General features: G+C 34.4%; 4 protein-coding genes across 4 annotated transcripts; 2 read left to right on the forward strand and 2 right to left on the reverse strand.

Annotated features, from left to right (window-relative positions):
* The first annotated feature begins 1,466 nt into the window (after window positions 1–1,466).
* On the forward strand, window positions 1,467–5,151 carry LOC121118103 (kinesin-like protein KIF18B). The gene is given in 5 exon segments (XM_040712649.2): window positions 1,467–2,506; window positions 2,508–3,501; window positions 3,561–4,645; window positions 4,709–4,849; window positions 4,911–5,151. Coding segments are annotated over 2 exon segments (1,704 nt in total). The 5' UTR covers window positions 1,467–1,579; the 3' UTR covers window positions 3,285–3,501; window positions 3,561–4,645; window positions 4,709–4,849; window positions 4,911–5,151.
* On the reverse strand, window positions 5,048–5,841 carry LOC121118104 (LDLR chaperone boca). The gene has a single exon (XM_040712650.2). The coding sequence runs from the start codon at window positions 5,735–5,737 to the stop codon at window positions 5,147–5,149; it is 591 nt and encodes a 196-aa protein (XP_040568584.1). The 5' UTR covers window positions 5,738–5,841; the 3' UTR covers window positions 5,048–5,146.
* Window positions 5,842–6,374: 533 nt separating this feature from the next.
* SWIP (strumpellin and WASH-interacting protein) lies at window positions 6,375–11,113 on the reverse strand. Its single transcript, XM_040712648.2, has 4 exons — window positions 10,115–11,113; window positions 9,457–10,052; window positions 6,860–9,393; window positions 6,375–6,794 (listed from the first exon to the last, which is right to left on the reverse strand). The coding sequence occupies exons 2-4, from the start codon at window positions 9,748–9,750 to the stop codon at window positions 6,482–6,484; spliced, it is 3,141 nt and encodes a 1,046-aa protein (XP_040568582.1). The 5' UTR covers window positions 9,751–10,052; window positions 10,115–11,113; the 3' UTR covers window positions 6,375–6,481.
* A 583-nt stretch (window positions 11,114–11,696) lies between these two features.
* LOC121118105 (nuclear valosin-containing protein-like) lies at window positions 11,697–15,480 on the forward strand. Its single transcript, XM_040712651.2, is given in 5 exon segments — window positions 11,697–12,003; window positions 12,074–12,304; window positions 12,307–13,995; window positions 14,089–14,277; window positions 14,341–15,480. Coding segments are annotated over 5 exon segments (3,081 nt in total). The 5' UTR covers window positions 11,697–11,841; the 3' UTR covers window positions 15,151–15,480.
* Window positions 15,481–16,980: the final 1,500 nt, after the last annotated feature.

A 16,980-nucleotide genomic window follows, 5' to 3' on the forward strand; every position in this document is an offset into this window, starting at 1 on the left:
ACTTAGTTTAAAAATTAAATCTTATAATTGAAAATTACATGTAATATTCATACTAAATAAATATTTAAAAAACTTTCCTTCTTTTCATTAAAGTGAAACCCCATATACAAGGTCTCAAATAATACGCTATTTAATAAATTATGTTTGACATGACTGAGAAAGTACATGACTTTCAGCTTCAAATATATGGGTAATCCCTTTCAAAATATAGAATACCCAAAATATATGGGTTATTTTTATAGAATAATTATGCAGTATTCTACTTGGATAATAATTATCTAATTTTTTTGCAAGACTTTCCTAGCTCTTGTATGATTAGAAAAGAGAAGTAATATTGCCGCATCCTTTATGTACAAATTTGGAGACTCGTGGATCCATATTTCTTTTTTTTTAAATATCATTTCTATATTATAAAAGAGGCTTTATCAAATTTTACCTAGTTTGGAGAGCATTTCGGAGTCTTTCTTTCCAAGCATACTTTTTTAATGTTAATACTTAATTTCTCTGCTTCTTTACGTCTATTTTCCTCCATTTTACCAAGTTTCTTGGACATAAATCTCACACAATATTGTTCAATTATATTATAAGGAATTGGCTATTATAGGGAGAATCAAATGTAGGCATGGAGAAATGAGAGCAGATTGAGACGGAGATCACAAACTATTTGCTAAAGGAATCAGTTTAATTTTACACATCCTCAAGTTCTAAGTTTCTTAAATAATCGAAAAAGATTCAACATTTTTGTTTAGCTATCGTAATTTTTTTACTTTTCAAATTTACACCGACAATATAATTAATATTCATATTGTCTTCCTTGTTTTAAATCATTATATTTTTATTCCTATAGTTTTATAGCCATCAAATTTTTCATTAATTTGTCATCAGCGGAGCCTTAATTCATTATCACAAAATTACAATTTAAAAAAATAATCTCCCACTTGAAAATATACATGAAAATTTCAGATAGGGCAACTACAGAGACTGTACATAGAGAAAGAGATATGACTATGAGTTATGACTATAGTTGATAATATTGTAGAGAAAAATTATCACCCTTGTCCATTTATAATAAGAGCAGCATCCTTATACAAATTCTTTCCCTTATGTGAAAATAGTTCAAAAAAGAAAATTTTATCCTATAACATTTTTTACTATAACGATACACATTAATTATGACTTATACTTTAAGGTACTCACTTGGGGGATGGAACAAACAAATATATTTAGATATTTGTCATAAATAATATTAAGCGAATTTATAATGTGTAATTAATAATGATGAATAATTACTAATTATTCATCATTAAGTTGTGCCTGAGACAGTCCCTCCTGGTAGAAGAGAGAAAAGAAAGGAGCGAGGAACACTTTGGTATTGATTATGGGGTTATACAGCTATGGAGGGTCCCATTTAGAGTACTCCATGTCCCTTGCATTCTGTACCCCTTTTCACTTCTTTTTTCAAATTAAAAATTTGAAAACAAACTTGCCGAAAACTCAAATGGGTTGTCATTAATTTGGGAAACTTCAAATTTGTATTCCCAATCTCTGGAGAGGAATATTTCGAGAAACTGAATGGAAAATGACTCTCAAGAGTATTCGGAGGCGTTCTGGATTGGGAGTAAAGAAGTTGGGAGGCTCGCCGCGTCGTAATTCCCCCATCAAGAGACGTCGTTCCCCTTTGAGTGGAGCGGAAGGACCTGGAGTCACCAACATCAAGGTCTCGGTTCGTGTTCGTCCCTCCAACGAAAGGGAGTCGGAGTCGGAAGGGGCACTTCGCTCCATCATCGACGTCGTTGATGAAAAGCTCTTGATCTTTGATCCTAAAGTCGATGACGACAATTTCTATTTCCAAGGAAAGCGTCAACGGCGGCGGGACTTGAACAAGCGCCCAAAAAAGGACCACAAATTCACCTTCGACCGCGTCTTTGGCCCAGGCGAGGACAATGAGGTGGTGTTCCAAAACACGGCTCTGGATCTGGTGGAAGCCCTTTTCTCTGGATACAACAGCTCCATCTTTGTCTATGGCGCCACGGGAGCTGGGAAAACATTCACCATGCTCGGGAGTCCTGGAAATCCGGGCATCACATTCAAAACCGTCAAAGCCATTTATGAGCGCATTGAGGCCTCCCAAGATGAGCTCTCATGTGAAGTGGCCATCTCCTATCTTGAAATATACAACGAAAACGTCATCGATCTCATTAATCCAGGTGGAGTTCCTCTCAACGTCAGAGAAGACGGGAAAACGGGAGTCAACATTCCCGGGCTCACACGTCACAAGCCCAAAACACCCGAAGAACTTCTTAAGCTTCTTCAACATGGCAACTCCAATCGATCTCAGCATCCTACGGATGCGAATGCAGAGTCCTCCAGATCGCATGCCGTGTTTCAGGTTTTTCTCACTCAGAAAGATCGATCCTCCGGATTAAGTGCTGATGTTAAAACGGCTAAGCTTTCTATGATAGATCTAGCTGGCTCTGAGAGAGGAACTGTTACATCCAATCGGGGGGGCTGCCAGAAAAAAGGAAGGAGCAAATATCAACAAGTCTCTCCTTGCTTTAGGGAATTGTATCAATGCTTTAGCAGAAGGATCTAAATATGTCCCTTTTAGGAATTCCAAATTGACAAGGCTTCTTAAGGACTCGCTTGGTGGGAATTGTCGAACTGTCATGATTTCGAACGTGTCACCATCCGGAAAAACCTACGAAGATACATACAATACCCTCAAATATGCTGAAAGAGCCAAAAAAATTCAGGTTAAACTAAAAAAGAATGTCACAAGTGTTGATTTTCATGTTGCTCAATATGCTAAAATTGTTGAAAATCTTAAGCAAGAAATATCTGAATTAAAAGAAAAAATAAAGATAAATGAACTGAAGAAAGAAGAAACAATGGATTTTAAGAGTGGAGATAAAATTAGATCACTTGAAAACGAAAATCAAATGTTAAAAGATGAAAATTATAGATTGAAGAAAGAGAAGGCTGATAATGATAATAAATGTGTGGATTTATCGAACGGAGTTGCTTTTCAAAAGGTGAAGATGCTATTTAAGAAAAAAATGGAATTAGAATCTCGACTTAAACTTTATAAGGTTAAAATGAGTCATAGTCAAATTGTGCTAGACAGGAATGACACGATATCATCTGGATTTGGGTTTTCCAAGATTTCATCCGCTCACAAAAATTGTTTAAAAACTTTAAAAGATTTGCAAGCTTCAATAGATGAACTTGAATCACAAAAAGCTCATTTATATGAAGAATATTTCGAAGCAAAAAAATACATTTGATATCCAAACGCCGTCTTTGCAAATGAAACAAGAATATTCCGCTCAGTTGGAAGCCTTGGAAAGTAAAATGAAATGTCAGCATTTATATAAATTTTCTCATCTAATTGCATCTGAAAGGAGAAAGGATAATTATTTAATTAGCTCATTTTTGCCAAGTTTAATTTCGTCACATCTACAATTAAATAGCATGGATGGGTCTCTTAGTTCTAAAGTTCAGGTAAGTGAATTCTGCGTAAAACTGGAAGTAATATTAAGCTGCATAAATTTGTTAAATAGGAAATTATCGACAATTTCTGTGGACGTAAGGTTTCATGGGATGAGGATTTAATTGAGTCAAGTAATTTGGATACAAATGAGGAATTATTGGGTAGTTTATATGCGGAATGCGTTTCAATTGCACAAGTGGAGGAAAAAACGGATGATAATGCTGAGAGTACTAAGGATCTACTCGAAACCGACGTAGATTATTTGATTTTAAAGAATACCAAGGACAGTTTATCTGAAGTAGACAATTATGAACTTCATGGTAAACGCCTTCCAACACCGCAAGAAAAAGAAAAACATTCCAAAGTTTTGAATCCTTTTCCAATATTTGATATCACTATGGAAGAAGACCAACCATCTGAAACTTCTCTGGTTGATCTAATGGCATATTCTACCTATGAAAATGACTTGAAAATTTCCAAATCAGAAGAGGAATGTAAGAATGGGAACATTAGCACTGTAACAGATTCGAATTCAAATCAAGTTGTCGATCTTTCCAAGTTAAGTTCTCAGTCAAGTTCAGATTGCGAGAAGGTTATGGGATCTTCTTGTGCGAGTAATATAGGCAGAGACCTCAAAACTATTCAAAAAGATGATTTTTCATCAGTGGATCGATGTGAAGACTTGAATTCCACACGCACGATAGAAACAATTTGTTCAAATCCTGCCCAAATTGGTGTTGATTTAAATACCACTCATACAATAGATGTTCCTGTAGCTAATTCCATCAGAGGCAAGACTCATTTAAATTTTGAGTCTAAAAAATTGAAAGTTGTTGATTTGAATTTAACTCAAACTATAAATTCGACCAAAATCTCTAGTGAAAGTGATGTCTCTAAAAACATTCGAAGAGAAACCTTTACCTTGACTAAACCTACTGTCGCTGTTATCCCTATGACGCAAAACGTGAAAATAGAAAAGATATCCCCAAGGGTGATGTTGACGAAGAACATTCGTGGGAAAGCCGTTTCGCGCACTCCTCCAGCCATGAGTTCAGTTGAACCTCGACGCAGACTCAATCCGAGTAAATCCACTTCACGCCTTCTCACATCAAATGATGTGAGATTTGGATCCTCAAATGGCAATTTCTTTAAAAGGTAATTGTTATATATTGCATACCATCATAGAATCATTTTGTATATTATGATTATGTTTATTAGACCATTGCCGTCTCTTCCTTCGTCCGCTCCAAGCTACATGGCTCCTACCACAGCCTCTTTCAGTCGGCTCAAGGGACAGAAAGAGAACCAAAAACCTTCTACTGACCCTCAGTCATCAAATAGCCAAAAAATGTCATTATTGTAAGTATATATTACCTTCTGGTCTCTGGGCCCTACAACGTGATTGCCTTTTTATTTTTAGGCGTCATCTCAAGCCCAAGAAAGCTAATTCTTAAGCTTTGGACTTCAGATTTTATGTCAATACTTGTCGATAAATTAACCATATATATCTAACGTTCCTGGATATGAAATTCATGATACAAAGACCTTTACACGGAATAATCTCGTAAAATCATTTTATGTAACATATTCAATAGTAATAAGCTTATTTTGTTTTTTAAAATATATATTACAAAAATAGATATATAACAACTAATATCAAAGTTCGGATTTTTGTTTTTGTTGAGCATATTCTGGTGTGTGGATTCCGTAGTAAGCCTTTTGCTCAATGGTTACCTCTTGAACGCGAGGCTCTTTAACGAGGAAGTCTTTGGCCTCCCACGCAACGGCGCCATCCTTGAACATGAAAATGGCTCTGTCACTTTCAAGAGGGAAAACCTCGACCTGGATGTGGTTATTCCAGAGCGATGATTGCCAAAGACCCATCAAATCCTGCGTCTCTTGTTTTGTTGGACTTCCGTTGACTCTCACGAACATCATGAGTGACTTTCCCTTTTTGGATGCCTGGAGAATGGACTCTGGATCCTGACTTACTTTGGAAAAGTCAATTTTTGGCTGTGGACGCCTGGGATCCCCCTCGGGAAGCTCATCTGGAGGAAGCGGCTCATCCTCCTCTTCCCACTGCTCCAAAAGCCTCTCCATGTCAGAGTCCGAAAAATCTCGTATATCTTTCTTGGCCCAGTCCGGCTTGTCCTCGGGCTTTTTAGCTTCACAGAGATTCAGAAGGATGATAAATGGCACACAGATGAGCAAGAGAGTACTCATCTTCCAAGGAGTCATCGACATCATTGAGTATTGTATTGTTTATGCAGTCACAAGATTTTGTTCTAAAAAATCAAAGTAGGGAAAAGGTAAAAACTGGGAATGCACAATAAAGTCAACTAGTCTCGAACTGACGTCATTTCTTTAGTACGTCACATTGTACATCCTTATATAAAAAAGGACGCCTTACTTTAAGAGGCAACATTTTCGGTACAAATTCAAGTTTTTTATGATAGACTTGTAAAAAAACGTTAAAGGGAATGTCAGTAGAGTTCTAGGTCTTAACACTTTTTTATAATTTTATAAAAAAAACCTTTGTTTCTCATTTGAAAAATGTTGTTCAGTTGGAAGAGGCATTAATTAGAACATGTGACTTTATCTAAATTCATTTATAGTGATGAATTGACGGGAGTGATAATTGTACAAACTCACTTAGCTTTTACCACTAGGATTTTAAGTAAAGATAAACTTCGAAAGATAGTTCCGAGTTCCAATTTCCATTCAATTTTAAAATTCACACACAACTTAGTTTAGTCATTATGGAAGTTGTTTAAAATATCAGCCGGTATTGCTAGATAATACTATCAATAATTAGGTATAATAATTATAGTTCTAGATCAGAGTTATATCAAAATCAATAATGAAAGGTTGAATAAAAAAATAATTTTAAATAGTATAATAGAGTAATATTGTCTTTAAATTTGGTAGTTCATAAATATAAGGTAATATTAGATGGAAAGGAATATAATCATATAAGAGTATAATTAATGCTTAAGCTGATTCGCTCTCTTCAACTTCTTCATGAAAAAATATTTTAGCAGAATTAAGATTGAAAAAAAGGAGTTCAAATTCTTTTTTGTAGGCATTCAACCTCTTGGAAGTAAGAGCGATTGTTTGAGAGAGCTTTTGATCAGAAGTGGCTCTATCTTTTTTAGCTTTCACCTCTTCTCTCTTGAAATGGGTATTTACTGACTTGAACCAATTTAGAGATTCAAAGCTGGGCCACTGTTTCATTAAAGTTAAAAGATATGCAATGCCCATTGGAAAACCATCATCTGTAAATGAGCCTCCATCTGCACGGTTCCTAGAGAAATAAGGATATGTAAAAAATTAATTAAAATTTCAACAGCAAACCCAACAAAAAACAACCTTAATATGTTCTCCTTCGAAGAAATGCTATGTTCAATGAAATTAATGGTCAGAGCTGGAATCATTAAATAAAAATTCTTTAAATGGATCTGCTTTTCATCCAAGACATGCTTTGAAAAAATAGAAATAAGAAGTTGAAAATATTCATTTTTTTCCCCTAATTTTTTGGTTATATTTTCCAAAATTTCGTCCAATTTATTACCAGCAAGAACTGGCCTCTCTTCATACTTTTCCTCTTCACATAAAGTCTTAAACTGTGGTATATTATTCAAATCAGGAATAAAAGAAATAGCATTTGACATGAAATGCAATCCACCAGAACGAATCGTTCGAACTAATCCCATAGCATTTCCTATCTGAGTAATTAGGGATCGAAATTTATCCAATTTGGATCCAGAATTGCGACTCATTCCAAGTTTTTTAATATCTAAAACGAAATTTTCTACTCGTTCATAAGGGAATTGATGATCAACTGAGCGACGAATTTCTTCGAAGTGTTTTGCATCTTTTTTCAATCGTGATTTTATTTGATCTTCATATAAAAATTGAGAATATGATTTAATCCGGGATCGAAGAAATTTATAGGTCGCATTGACAGTTGTATTGACTATTCCCATTCCATGTGTCCGAATAGAACTAGCAATTTGTAATATTCCAATACAGTTTATGTATTTACTTTTAGATCTAATCTGAATAAATGATTGACTATTTAAATTGTATCCATACTCAAAGACGAATGTATCGATATCCTTAATAATTTCTAGAACGTCGAGTCCTTGATCTAGAATTTTAGCTGGTAAGTAATCATCTCCCACATCTAAGTCAAATATATGATGAAATAATTCTTTCATTTCATTATAGGTTTTCCAATCATGTGGAGCAACTGCAGTTTGGGTATAAAATGTTTTTTCCATATATGACTCCATGTAAGTTTTTATATTTATAACGTATGAATGATCAAAAAGAGACCACTTAGTTTCATCAAATATGAGTGAAAAATCTTTAAATTGCCCTGGAGATTTGATGGGATTACCAGCATCCAAATCTAGATGTGAATGAACTTGCAGGCGAATATCCGTCTCCAATTCCCTTGATAATGGCTGTAATAAATTAATATGGATATCATCTTTTACTTCCTTTTCAAATGATGACTGAAGGTTCTGTGGAAGGGATTGAAAACAGTCTTCCAGAATATCTAATACATAAACTATTCGTTCTAAATGCAATCCTTCTTGCAAAAACTCTAAATAAGTGCTCAAAAGCTCCCTGTGAGTATAGAAAAAAGACGTGTTGGTTGCATCATATAATATTACCCTAAATTGACTAATAAAATCTAAATCACGAAAAATAACCCCAAAGTTAAGAAGTTGAATGTCTTTAATTACTCGTGTGGGAAGGATTCCAGCCAACGTGATGGCTAATCTTGCAGTTATCAGTCTACTTGTGATTGGAGGACCATTTAATGCTTGTTCAGCGATATTTAATAGATCAACTAATTCCGAATTCACTGTAAAACTAGCTTTTTTTATTTTCTTCACGTCAAGTTGTGCAGTAGACATTAATTTTTGACCATAAATTAACAAAAATTTGTTTATTATGGGTAAACAAATCTTATAAGTCCTTTGAATAACTTTCAGTACATTCAAAGATTGAAATAATTTTAAAGCCATAGATTTTGCTAAAGGCAGGCAATAATTCTTATGAAGATTTAAAATAAGAGCTGTTTTGAATTTAATTTTATATGCCAAGCTAATTCCAGTGTTTAAAATAGTTTTTAACACATCTTCATCTTGTTCTTTATATTTATTAAAGAGCTCATCATTAAATATATTCATTTCTAATTTCCAAATTTGGACTTCTTTCAATATGGATTTATATTCTTCTAGAACACTCGCATTTACAAACTGATTGCGACTAGCTTTAACAGAGTTAATTTTTTTAATGTCACATACCATAACCATGAATTTTTCTGGTAGCCAAATAATGTCTCCAGCTATGTGAATAACAGAAAAATGCTTCGCCGCCATCTCCCAATATTTATTTAATAACCTATTTTCTAGTTTTGAAGGAAAAATAGTTTTATATAAAAGGATAAGACAGGATGTTTCTAAAAATTGAACTGGAGTTCCTTCTCCACATTGATCTAAGGTATTTTTTATGTGAGCAAGAAGACTATTTCCAAATATTTTTGCTTTAAAGACATCACCAAGATCCTGCTTAATGAGCTCATTAAACATATTTCCACTGATTAACCTAGTATTCCAGTCTTGTATAAGTTTGAGGAGTACTTGTGCTTCATGGGATGATTCTTTTGTTTTAAGAGTCAAAGAAATTTCTGTCAATTTCTTATTGAGTCTTGACACCTTGAAAATTTGATCTGTAATAGCAATTTCTGATAATAGAGAGCCGAGTTCCTTATAGAGCGTTTGGAAATGTATGTGAGAGGCTAAGTTCATTGAAGAATATACACTGAACAATTGGTTTAAAACATTATGAATAAGTTTTTTCGAATATGAAACGAAGTCATTCGTAATCTAAAAATAACCATTGAGGAAAAAAATATCATCACTTCATAAAAATAATGATCTTATATATACCTGAAGGATATTAAAAATATTAAGGATATCATCTAAATGCAAAAATGGGAGTTTAGGAAGGATTTTTTCTTTGAAATCCAAATTGAGGCTCCTCATTTCTTGAGTGACATAACTGAGAGCCAATAAAACTTTTGTATTAGTTGATTTTGATGATACTAATGTGGGGGCAAATGAATGATGATCATTAACATCGAAGGAAAATATCCTTCCCCACTTGTCTTCACAAACTCCATGATGCTGTTGTTCATAGTTTGCCAAATATCCGGAAAATTCTTCCAAGATACTGGAAGCCATCCTCCCACAATAATAGACTTAAAAAATAATAATAATATATATATATAAACAAACGAGGTTCAGAGATTTTATTTGTAGATGTTATTTTAAGAGGGCATATTAAAAGGCTCGAGCGTAAAATCATGAGAAGCTTTCATCAGTGTCAAAGTTTGTCTAATTTTCTAAAAGGAAAATTAATCAAACAACGCTTAGGCTAAGTACTTTTTCTATAATTTGCATTTAAGAAATGTTCCGGTCTCCCTTTCACTTAAACCATAGTTGAAGTTTAAGCTCATGTCGGCACCTGGGTTGATATCTTTTATCTATAGACGAAGAAGAAAAAATATTATTTTTGAGGGACACCCAAAAATATGTATATACATACTTAACTAATTTTTGACGTTCTATTGTTATCTTTCTTGTGTTTAGACGTATTCTTACATGAGCGGTATTACTCATATTAATTTGTAAATAAGGCGACAGAGATCGGCGCCGTACTGCGACAAATTAATACAACTCCCTGAATGATAATTATACTTATTATTACATAGAGGAGACACCACCACTCTAAACCAATCTATACTTATATTAGCCCAGGCTACAGAATATAAAACCACATTGCGGATAATGAAGTTTTTTTTTAGTTTGCTTATCCCTTATGGACATAATTAATTGAAAATATTTTGATAAATTTACTAAATATTCTTTGGGTAAAATAATATCAATAGACAGTATATTATATTTACTCGGTAAAGTAATATTTAGTAATGTATTACCAAGTAACACATTATTTCCTAACACTGTTAAAAAGTGATTAATGTGAACAAGTAACAATCCCTTGAAATCGTATTAAAATTGGAATAGTTTTTAATTTGATTTCTTATTCTTTGGATTGGGTACTCACTCTTTAATTTAATAAATTTTATATGATATATCTTACAATTAATATGAAAGGTTTTGATTCAAGCCAAGTTATAAAAATTTCATTTAATACCCATAGGCTATAGGGGTTGAGACAATTGTGTTTTACTTGGAACTATACTATTTCATATCAAATTTCAAATTTATTAGAAACAATGTAAATTGTTTAAAAATCTATTTGTATACGATTGATATAATAATGATACAGTCGTAGAATTTGCAAAATCATTTATCGTGCAAATAAATGTAGCTATATTTAAAACAAGTAGTGAAACGAAGCACCACGTGATCAATACTTGTAGCATATATTAGTCGTGGCGACACTTCTTTTGTCCGCTAGAAGCGTTGAATAATCCTTCAAAATGACAGTTATGACCTTATGAGTTATGGTCAAAATACACTATCTCTATGGTTATGTTACGTAAACTAACTACGTAGCCTCTATAAATTCACTCCTTTAACTGAATTAACAATGCCCATTTTGCGGAGGGAAGAAAAAGTTGATATGGCATGGGGGATAATGATAGATTGACATCATCTGTCGTATGATAAAAAGCGTCATCTAGCGTGAAAATATATTTATCTTCGACCATGTATCAAACTAACAGGCGCGTTTCGCAACTTTTTTTTCAAGTTTTATAAATAACGTAAAATCAATAATAATAATAATTGATATAAAAACCTCTTTAAAAATTAATAATTGAAGAATAAAAAATAGCACTCCGCAAACCCTATATGCAGTTAAATGAATGCCAAAAAGTGGACAGTTTCTTTCGCTGAATTGTGCCAGTGAATTAAAGTTTCCACTACATTGGGTCATGTGCAGACGCTTACAATCAAATATTATATAGATGCAAAGTTGTAAACATATTAAGAGAGAAGAAAAATATTGAAACAGGTGTTGTACGTCATTATCCAATGAGACAGAAGGATAATGTTGAGGGGTGGGGACAAATATTGGTGTATTTAGTATTATGTCGTATTGAAAGTGCCTCCTGTTGGTAACTTCTAATGATCAGTTGATGTTAGAGTCTCCTAACATTAAACAAAATATCTTTAATCGTTATTTATCTCTGGTCCTCGCTAGTAATTTGAAGTTTAATTTTTTCCTATTCTATTCATCTCGGCAGTAGTCCTTAGTAGTAAGGTTATTGATTAATAGGCTTGGGCTGCTCATGCGATTGAGGGAAGATGAGTGCTGACTCTATCCCTATGTCCACCGGGAAGAAACGACCGGTTCTTGGACTGAAGGAGCCGGATTTATCTGATAGTACAAAGAAGCGAAAAGTGGTGAATCGGGACTTCAAATTGATTCCGCGTATGAGAGAATATTTGGAAAACAATCGTGACAAGGTAAGGGCTTCAACTCTTTGGAGAATTTCCTATCTTCTACTATTGTCATGCAATTTTCTTTGAACCCTAGCAATACATTGATATTGAGGATATGTCCCTCAAGCTTCATGCAAAGTATCCAGAATATAACCGCCAAAAGCTACGCCAATTTCGCCAAACTGTCGAAGAAGCATTCGAAAAGCTCCAACAAACCACATCGAAACCAAATATAAATGAAGGAGACACCTCCGAGGGCGCCAAGCAGAGGGGGATCAAGAAGGGGAGGAGAGTAAAAAGTCTGGTGAAGGGAAAAACAAACCTTCCATGAACTCAGTTATGATGAATCTCTATGCCAAGAAGGAAGAGCCTGAATCGGATTTATCTAAGATTCAACAAAAAGCACAAACTATACTCAAAAAGAGTTCCTCTGATTTATCCAAATCCAAAGACTCGACCAATGACGTGAAAAATAAATTTTCTAAGAAAAAAGACATCACAGAGACGAGTGAATCTTCTAAAAAAATAACCGTGAATGAAAGTGCAAAGAGCGAAGCCAAGGCACCTGAATCGAAAAAGAAGATACCTGAGAGCGAAGCCAGGACACCTGATTCGAAAAGAAAGACGCCTGAGAGCGAAGCCAAGACACCTGATTCGAAAAGGAAGACCCCTGAGAGCAAAGAAAAGAGGCAGTCTGTATCTCAACTAGATAAGGGTAATTTGGAAAAAAACATAAAGTCTACTGTTTCCAAGACTGCCACTACAAATGGTCACGCTGAATCTAGTCAAATGAATGAAGACGAGGCTAATAGAAAAAAAGTTTCAAGAGCCAGGTCCACTTCACGAAATCCTAGTCCTACGAGGAAGCGAAATACAAAAGAAGTAGGTCAAGTAACACAGTCAAAAATCACATTCGCCGACATTGGTGGTAATGAAGATTCTCTTAAAGAAATATGTACACTTTTATTTCATCTTCGACATCCTGAAATTTATGAAAAGCTAGGCGTTTCTTCTCCAAGAGGATTTTTACTTCATGGTCCTCCAGGCTGTGGAAAGACTTTATTAGCAAACGCTATTGCAGGAGAAATTAAATTGCCACTTATTAAAATTGCAGCAACGGAAATTGTGTCAGGGGTATCAGGAGAATCGGAGAATAATTTGAGAGAAATTTTTGACAAAGCAAATTCGAATGCTCCGTGTATTCTTTTCATCGATGAAATAGATGCAGTGACTCAGAAAAGAGAAAATGCACAAAAGGAAATGGAAAAAAGGATTGTGTCTCAACTTTTAGTTTGTATGGATGAATTAAATCCAAAGGTATTGGTGATTGGAGCAACAAATCGGCCGGATTCTTTAGATCCATCCCTGAGAAGGGCTGGTCGATTCGATAGAGAAATTGCAATCGGAATCCCTGATGAAAAAGCACGTACTAAAATACTAAACGTACTTCTGAGAGGACTCACTATTGAAAAGGATGTTATCCCTGCTGATTTAGCTCGAAAAACTCCTGGATATGTTGGTGCAGATCTTAAAGCTCTTGTCCGAGAAGCTTCAGTAACTGCCATAAATAGAATATTCAAGGATTTACGAAGTAATGATATAAAAGATGATCCCTGCTCAGATTTGGATGAATTACTGTCATGGATTCGATCTGATGTCGAGGAAAATGAGTCTATAACTGAATCTCAGCTTTCCAGTTTCTCTATAAAATATTTAGATTTTGAGAAGGCAGTTCAAACTGTTCAACCATCTTCCAAAAGGGAGGGCTTTATCACTGTCCCGGACGTTACGTGGGAGGATGTTGGTGCATTAAAAGAGATTAGGGAGGAGTTGGACCTTGCCATTCTTGCTCCTGTCAATAATCCTGAAAAATTTGAAGAACTTGGACTAGTAGCTCCAGCTGGCATATTGCTGTGTGGGCCTCCCGGATGTGGTAAAACACTTCTTGCTAAGGCTGTTGCAAACCAAGCGGGTATCAATTTCATTTCTGTCAAGGGTCCAGAGTTGCTAAATATGGTAAGGGTTTTTAACTTGAAAACTAATTCAAATTCAATTGATCTTTCTTTCAATTTGTGTCTTGTTATTTTTAATACTAATTCATTTGTTTAGTATGTAGGTGAAAGTGAGCGCGCTGTAAGACAAGTTTTTCAACGAGCTCAACATTCGGCTCCGTGTGTAATCTTTTTTGATGAACTTGATGCACTCTGCCCTAAAAGATCTCACAATTCCAGTGATGGTAGCTCCAGAGTTGTGAATCAACTTCTAACTGAAATGGATGGCGTAGAGACACGAAAAAAAGTACGTACTAGCAAAGAATGGTATATAATTCACCGATTTCTCTACATCACTATTTATTTATAGGTATTCCTAATGGCAGCAACCAATCGCGTTGACATAATTGATCCCGCTGTTCTACGTCCAGGCCGTTTGGACAAAGTCCTTTTCGTGGACTTACCATCACAAACGGATTGTATTGAAATATTCAAAGCGATAACCAAGAATGGCTCAAAACCACCTTTAGATAAAGATGTTTCCTTTTCTGAACTTTCAGAAAAAATGGAAGGATATTCTGGTGCCGATATCTCTGCTTTGGTTCGTGAAGCATCTATATTTGCATTTAAAGAATATTCTTTAAGGCCTAAGACTCTAATCAAAGTTCCGATTCTCGTTGCTAAGCGTCATTTTATTCATGCTAGATCAAAAATTCGTCCTTCTATATCTGGTGATGATAAAAAAAAGTATGAATCAATGAAATTAAAGTACTGTGTTACAAAGGAGGAGCGGATTGAAAATGAACAAGAATCTATTGAAATAGAAAAAGATATATTCGATTTAGACAATCTTAGATTTTTATCTCAAATGGAAGTACGTGTCAAAGATTCTTCCTCTATTACAGAATTTAGAGGAAAAACAGGGATTGTCGTGTCAAATGAAGATAGAGCTTTTACTATAAGAATTTCTAATGGAAAAGAAAGGGTTATTCCGGGTTGTGACCTAGAACCATTTACTCCCGGATTGGGAGAAAGAGCTAAATTATTAACAACCAATGGCAGAATAGATGATGGATTGGTTGTTGAATATGATGAAGACGAAGATGATGATGTGACGATTAAATTTGGCAATGAGGAGTCTGTCATTGTACCTATCGACTATTTATGTAAAGTTAGGTAAAGAGAGAGATTTCTTATGCATTTGGTTTATTTAAGTATAACCAATAAAGATTATAATTTCACCAATCGATCTGACTATATGTAATTTATAAAAAAATGGAAAAAAAAAATATTGACTCTACTCCCTTTTTAAGCAGCGGCATTTAATCCTTCTACTGGAAAAATGTATTTATATATGTGTTTAATATCTCCTAAAAATTCAATTGCTACCTATTATTATCTATTCTGATTGTTAGTTTTTATTTCCCTTCATTGTAGTAAGAATGAATTGTGCAATTGATATGGTATTTGTGTGAAGTAGTTTTAATTATAATAAAATATATAATCCTTATTCATCTGCTTTCTTATTTTCGGAATTGATTCATAGCCAAAGTTGCCATAATTCTTTTACCAATATCATCATGTTCTACTCATTCGATACTAGCGACAGTACCTGGCTTTGATTTATATGGCGTCGCCGAACATACGAACATTCTTTATCATGGGCATCTCTAGACGTTCATGTTCTTTACTAATATAGAAGATGACTCCCTTAGTATTATCCTGTATTTCATGAGCACACTCACACGTAGTTACAAGTGTTAAGACTCGGTCCAGCACCGAATTTTTTTTCCCGTTCGGTCTTAAATGATTATTTGTAGACTGTGGACCAATTTTTTTCGATCTTATATATTATGAGAGATCTTTGTTTCTAGAACAACTTTAATTAATTTTATTCAAAAAAACCTCAAAAGTACACGATAAGTTCTAGAAATACTGTATACACATAAGAGACGGCGGGATCAAAATTAATCCGAGCTATCTTTGTTTAAACTTGTATAACGTAATTGTGCTTGAAAAACATGAGATTATGTTATAAACAATTTATCTGTAAAATCGGTCTAGACCTATTTTTTTGGGACCGATCTAGACCGAATTTTTATATGAGACCGGTCCAGACAGTGCTTTTTTGGTTGGACCAAACTAATTCGGTCCAACAAAAAATATAACGATCTCAGACCGGTCTTGGATTTCCAGACCGAAACCCAACACTAGTAGTTACTCAATAATGTAAAAATTGTCTAAATCAAAGAGAAAAGTATATGTTGGCAGCTTTGATAAATGGCATATCTGCTGAGATCGCTTGACTATAAAAACTAAGGTTAATACACACCTTGATAGAAACTATCTCGCTAAAGTATTTGAATTTTCAAAATAAGGATATGAAAATTGTCGAAATCCTCGTGGAGATACATTTTAAAATATACGTATAGGCTAGTAACTTGTAAGATATTATGAATTATTTCTCCATTTTTTGAAAATTAAAACGTATAACGTTCTTGAACTGCTCGAACTCGAACCGAGACCACAATATATTGCTTATCGGTCTCGGTTCTTGTGCTTTTGTTCCTATATAGAATATATAAAGAAAAAATAATATAATATTATAAAAAATGAAATAGTTTTGGTACATAAGTCAAGTTTCTGAGTTTTTTTATTGTTCAATTACAGAGTTTTCCAATTATTTTTCTTACGTCGCCAGAGTGATCCAGTTGTATCTGAGTTCCAAATAGCTAAAGGCTTCTTATGGATCTGGAAAAGGGGTTTTAGGCATCAGACAATGTAAATAAAAGAGGGAAGGGGTGGGGTAGATTATGGATCCAGGTCGACTACTAAGCTTGTCTGCCCCCTATAATATGATAACTGTAATAATTCCCAAGCCCCCTCCTACACTAATGCATTTTTAATTGAGGCCCCCTTTATACAAAACATGTGCCCCCCAACCGAGCCTCCCCTCACGGCTCACTTAAAAACTATTGACTTAAGCACCCTTAGTTTTCAAGGAACTAGG

This window comes from Lepeophtheirus salmonis, chromosome 5, assembly GCF_016086655.4.
Source record: "Lepeophtheirus salmonis chromosome 5, UVic_Lsal_1.4, whole genome shotgun sequence".
Lineage (NCBI taxonomy): Eukaryota > Metazoa > Arthropoda > Copepoda > Siphonostomatoida > Caligidae > Lepeophtheirus > Lepeophtheirus salmonis.

Bases quoted from the DNA above. Each gene is read 5' to 3' on its own strand.
- SWIP (XM_040712648.2), bottom strand. From the start codon at position 9,750: ATGGCTTCCAGTATCTTGGAAGAATTTTCCGGATATTTGGCAAACTAT. The intron at 9,394-9,456 runs GTATATATAAGA...GGTTATTTTTAG, and splicing joins ATATTTTTAATATCCTTCAG to ATTACGAATGACTTCGTTTC. The intron at 6,795-6,859 runs GTTGTTTTTTGT...TTATTTCTCTAG, and splicing joins TCGAAGGAGAACATATTAAG to GAACCGTGCAGATGGAGGCT.
- LOC121118104 (XM_040712650.2), bottom strand. From the start codon at position 5,737: ATGATGTCGATGACTCCTTGGAAGATGAGTACTCTCTTGCTCATCTGT.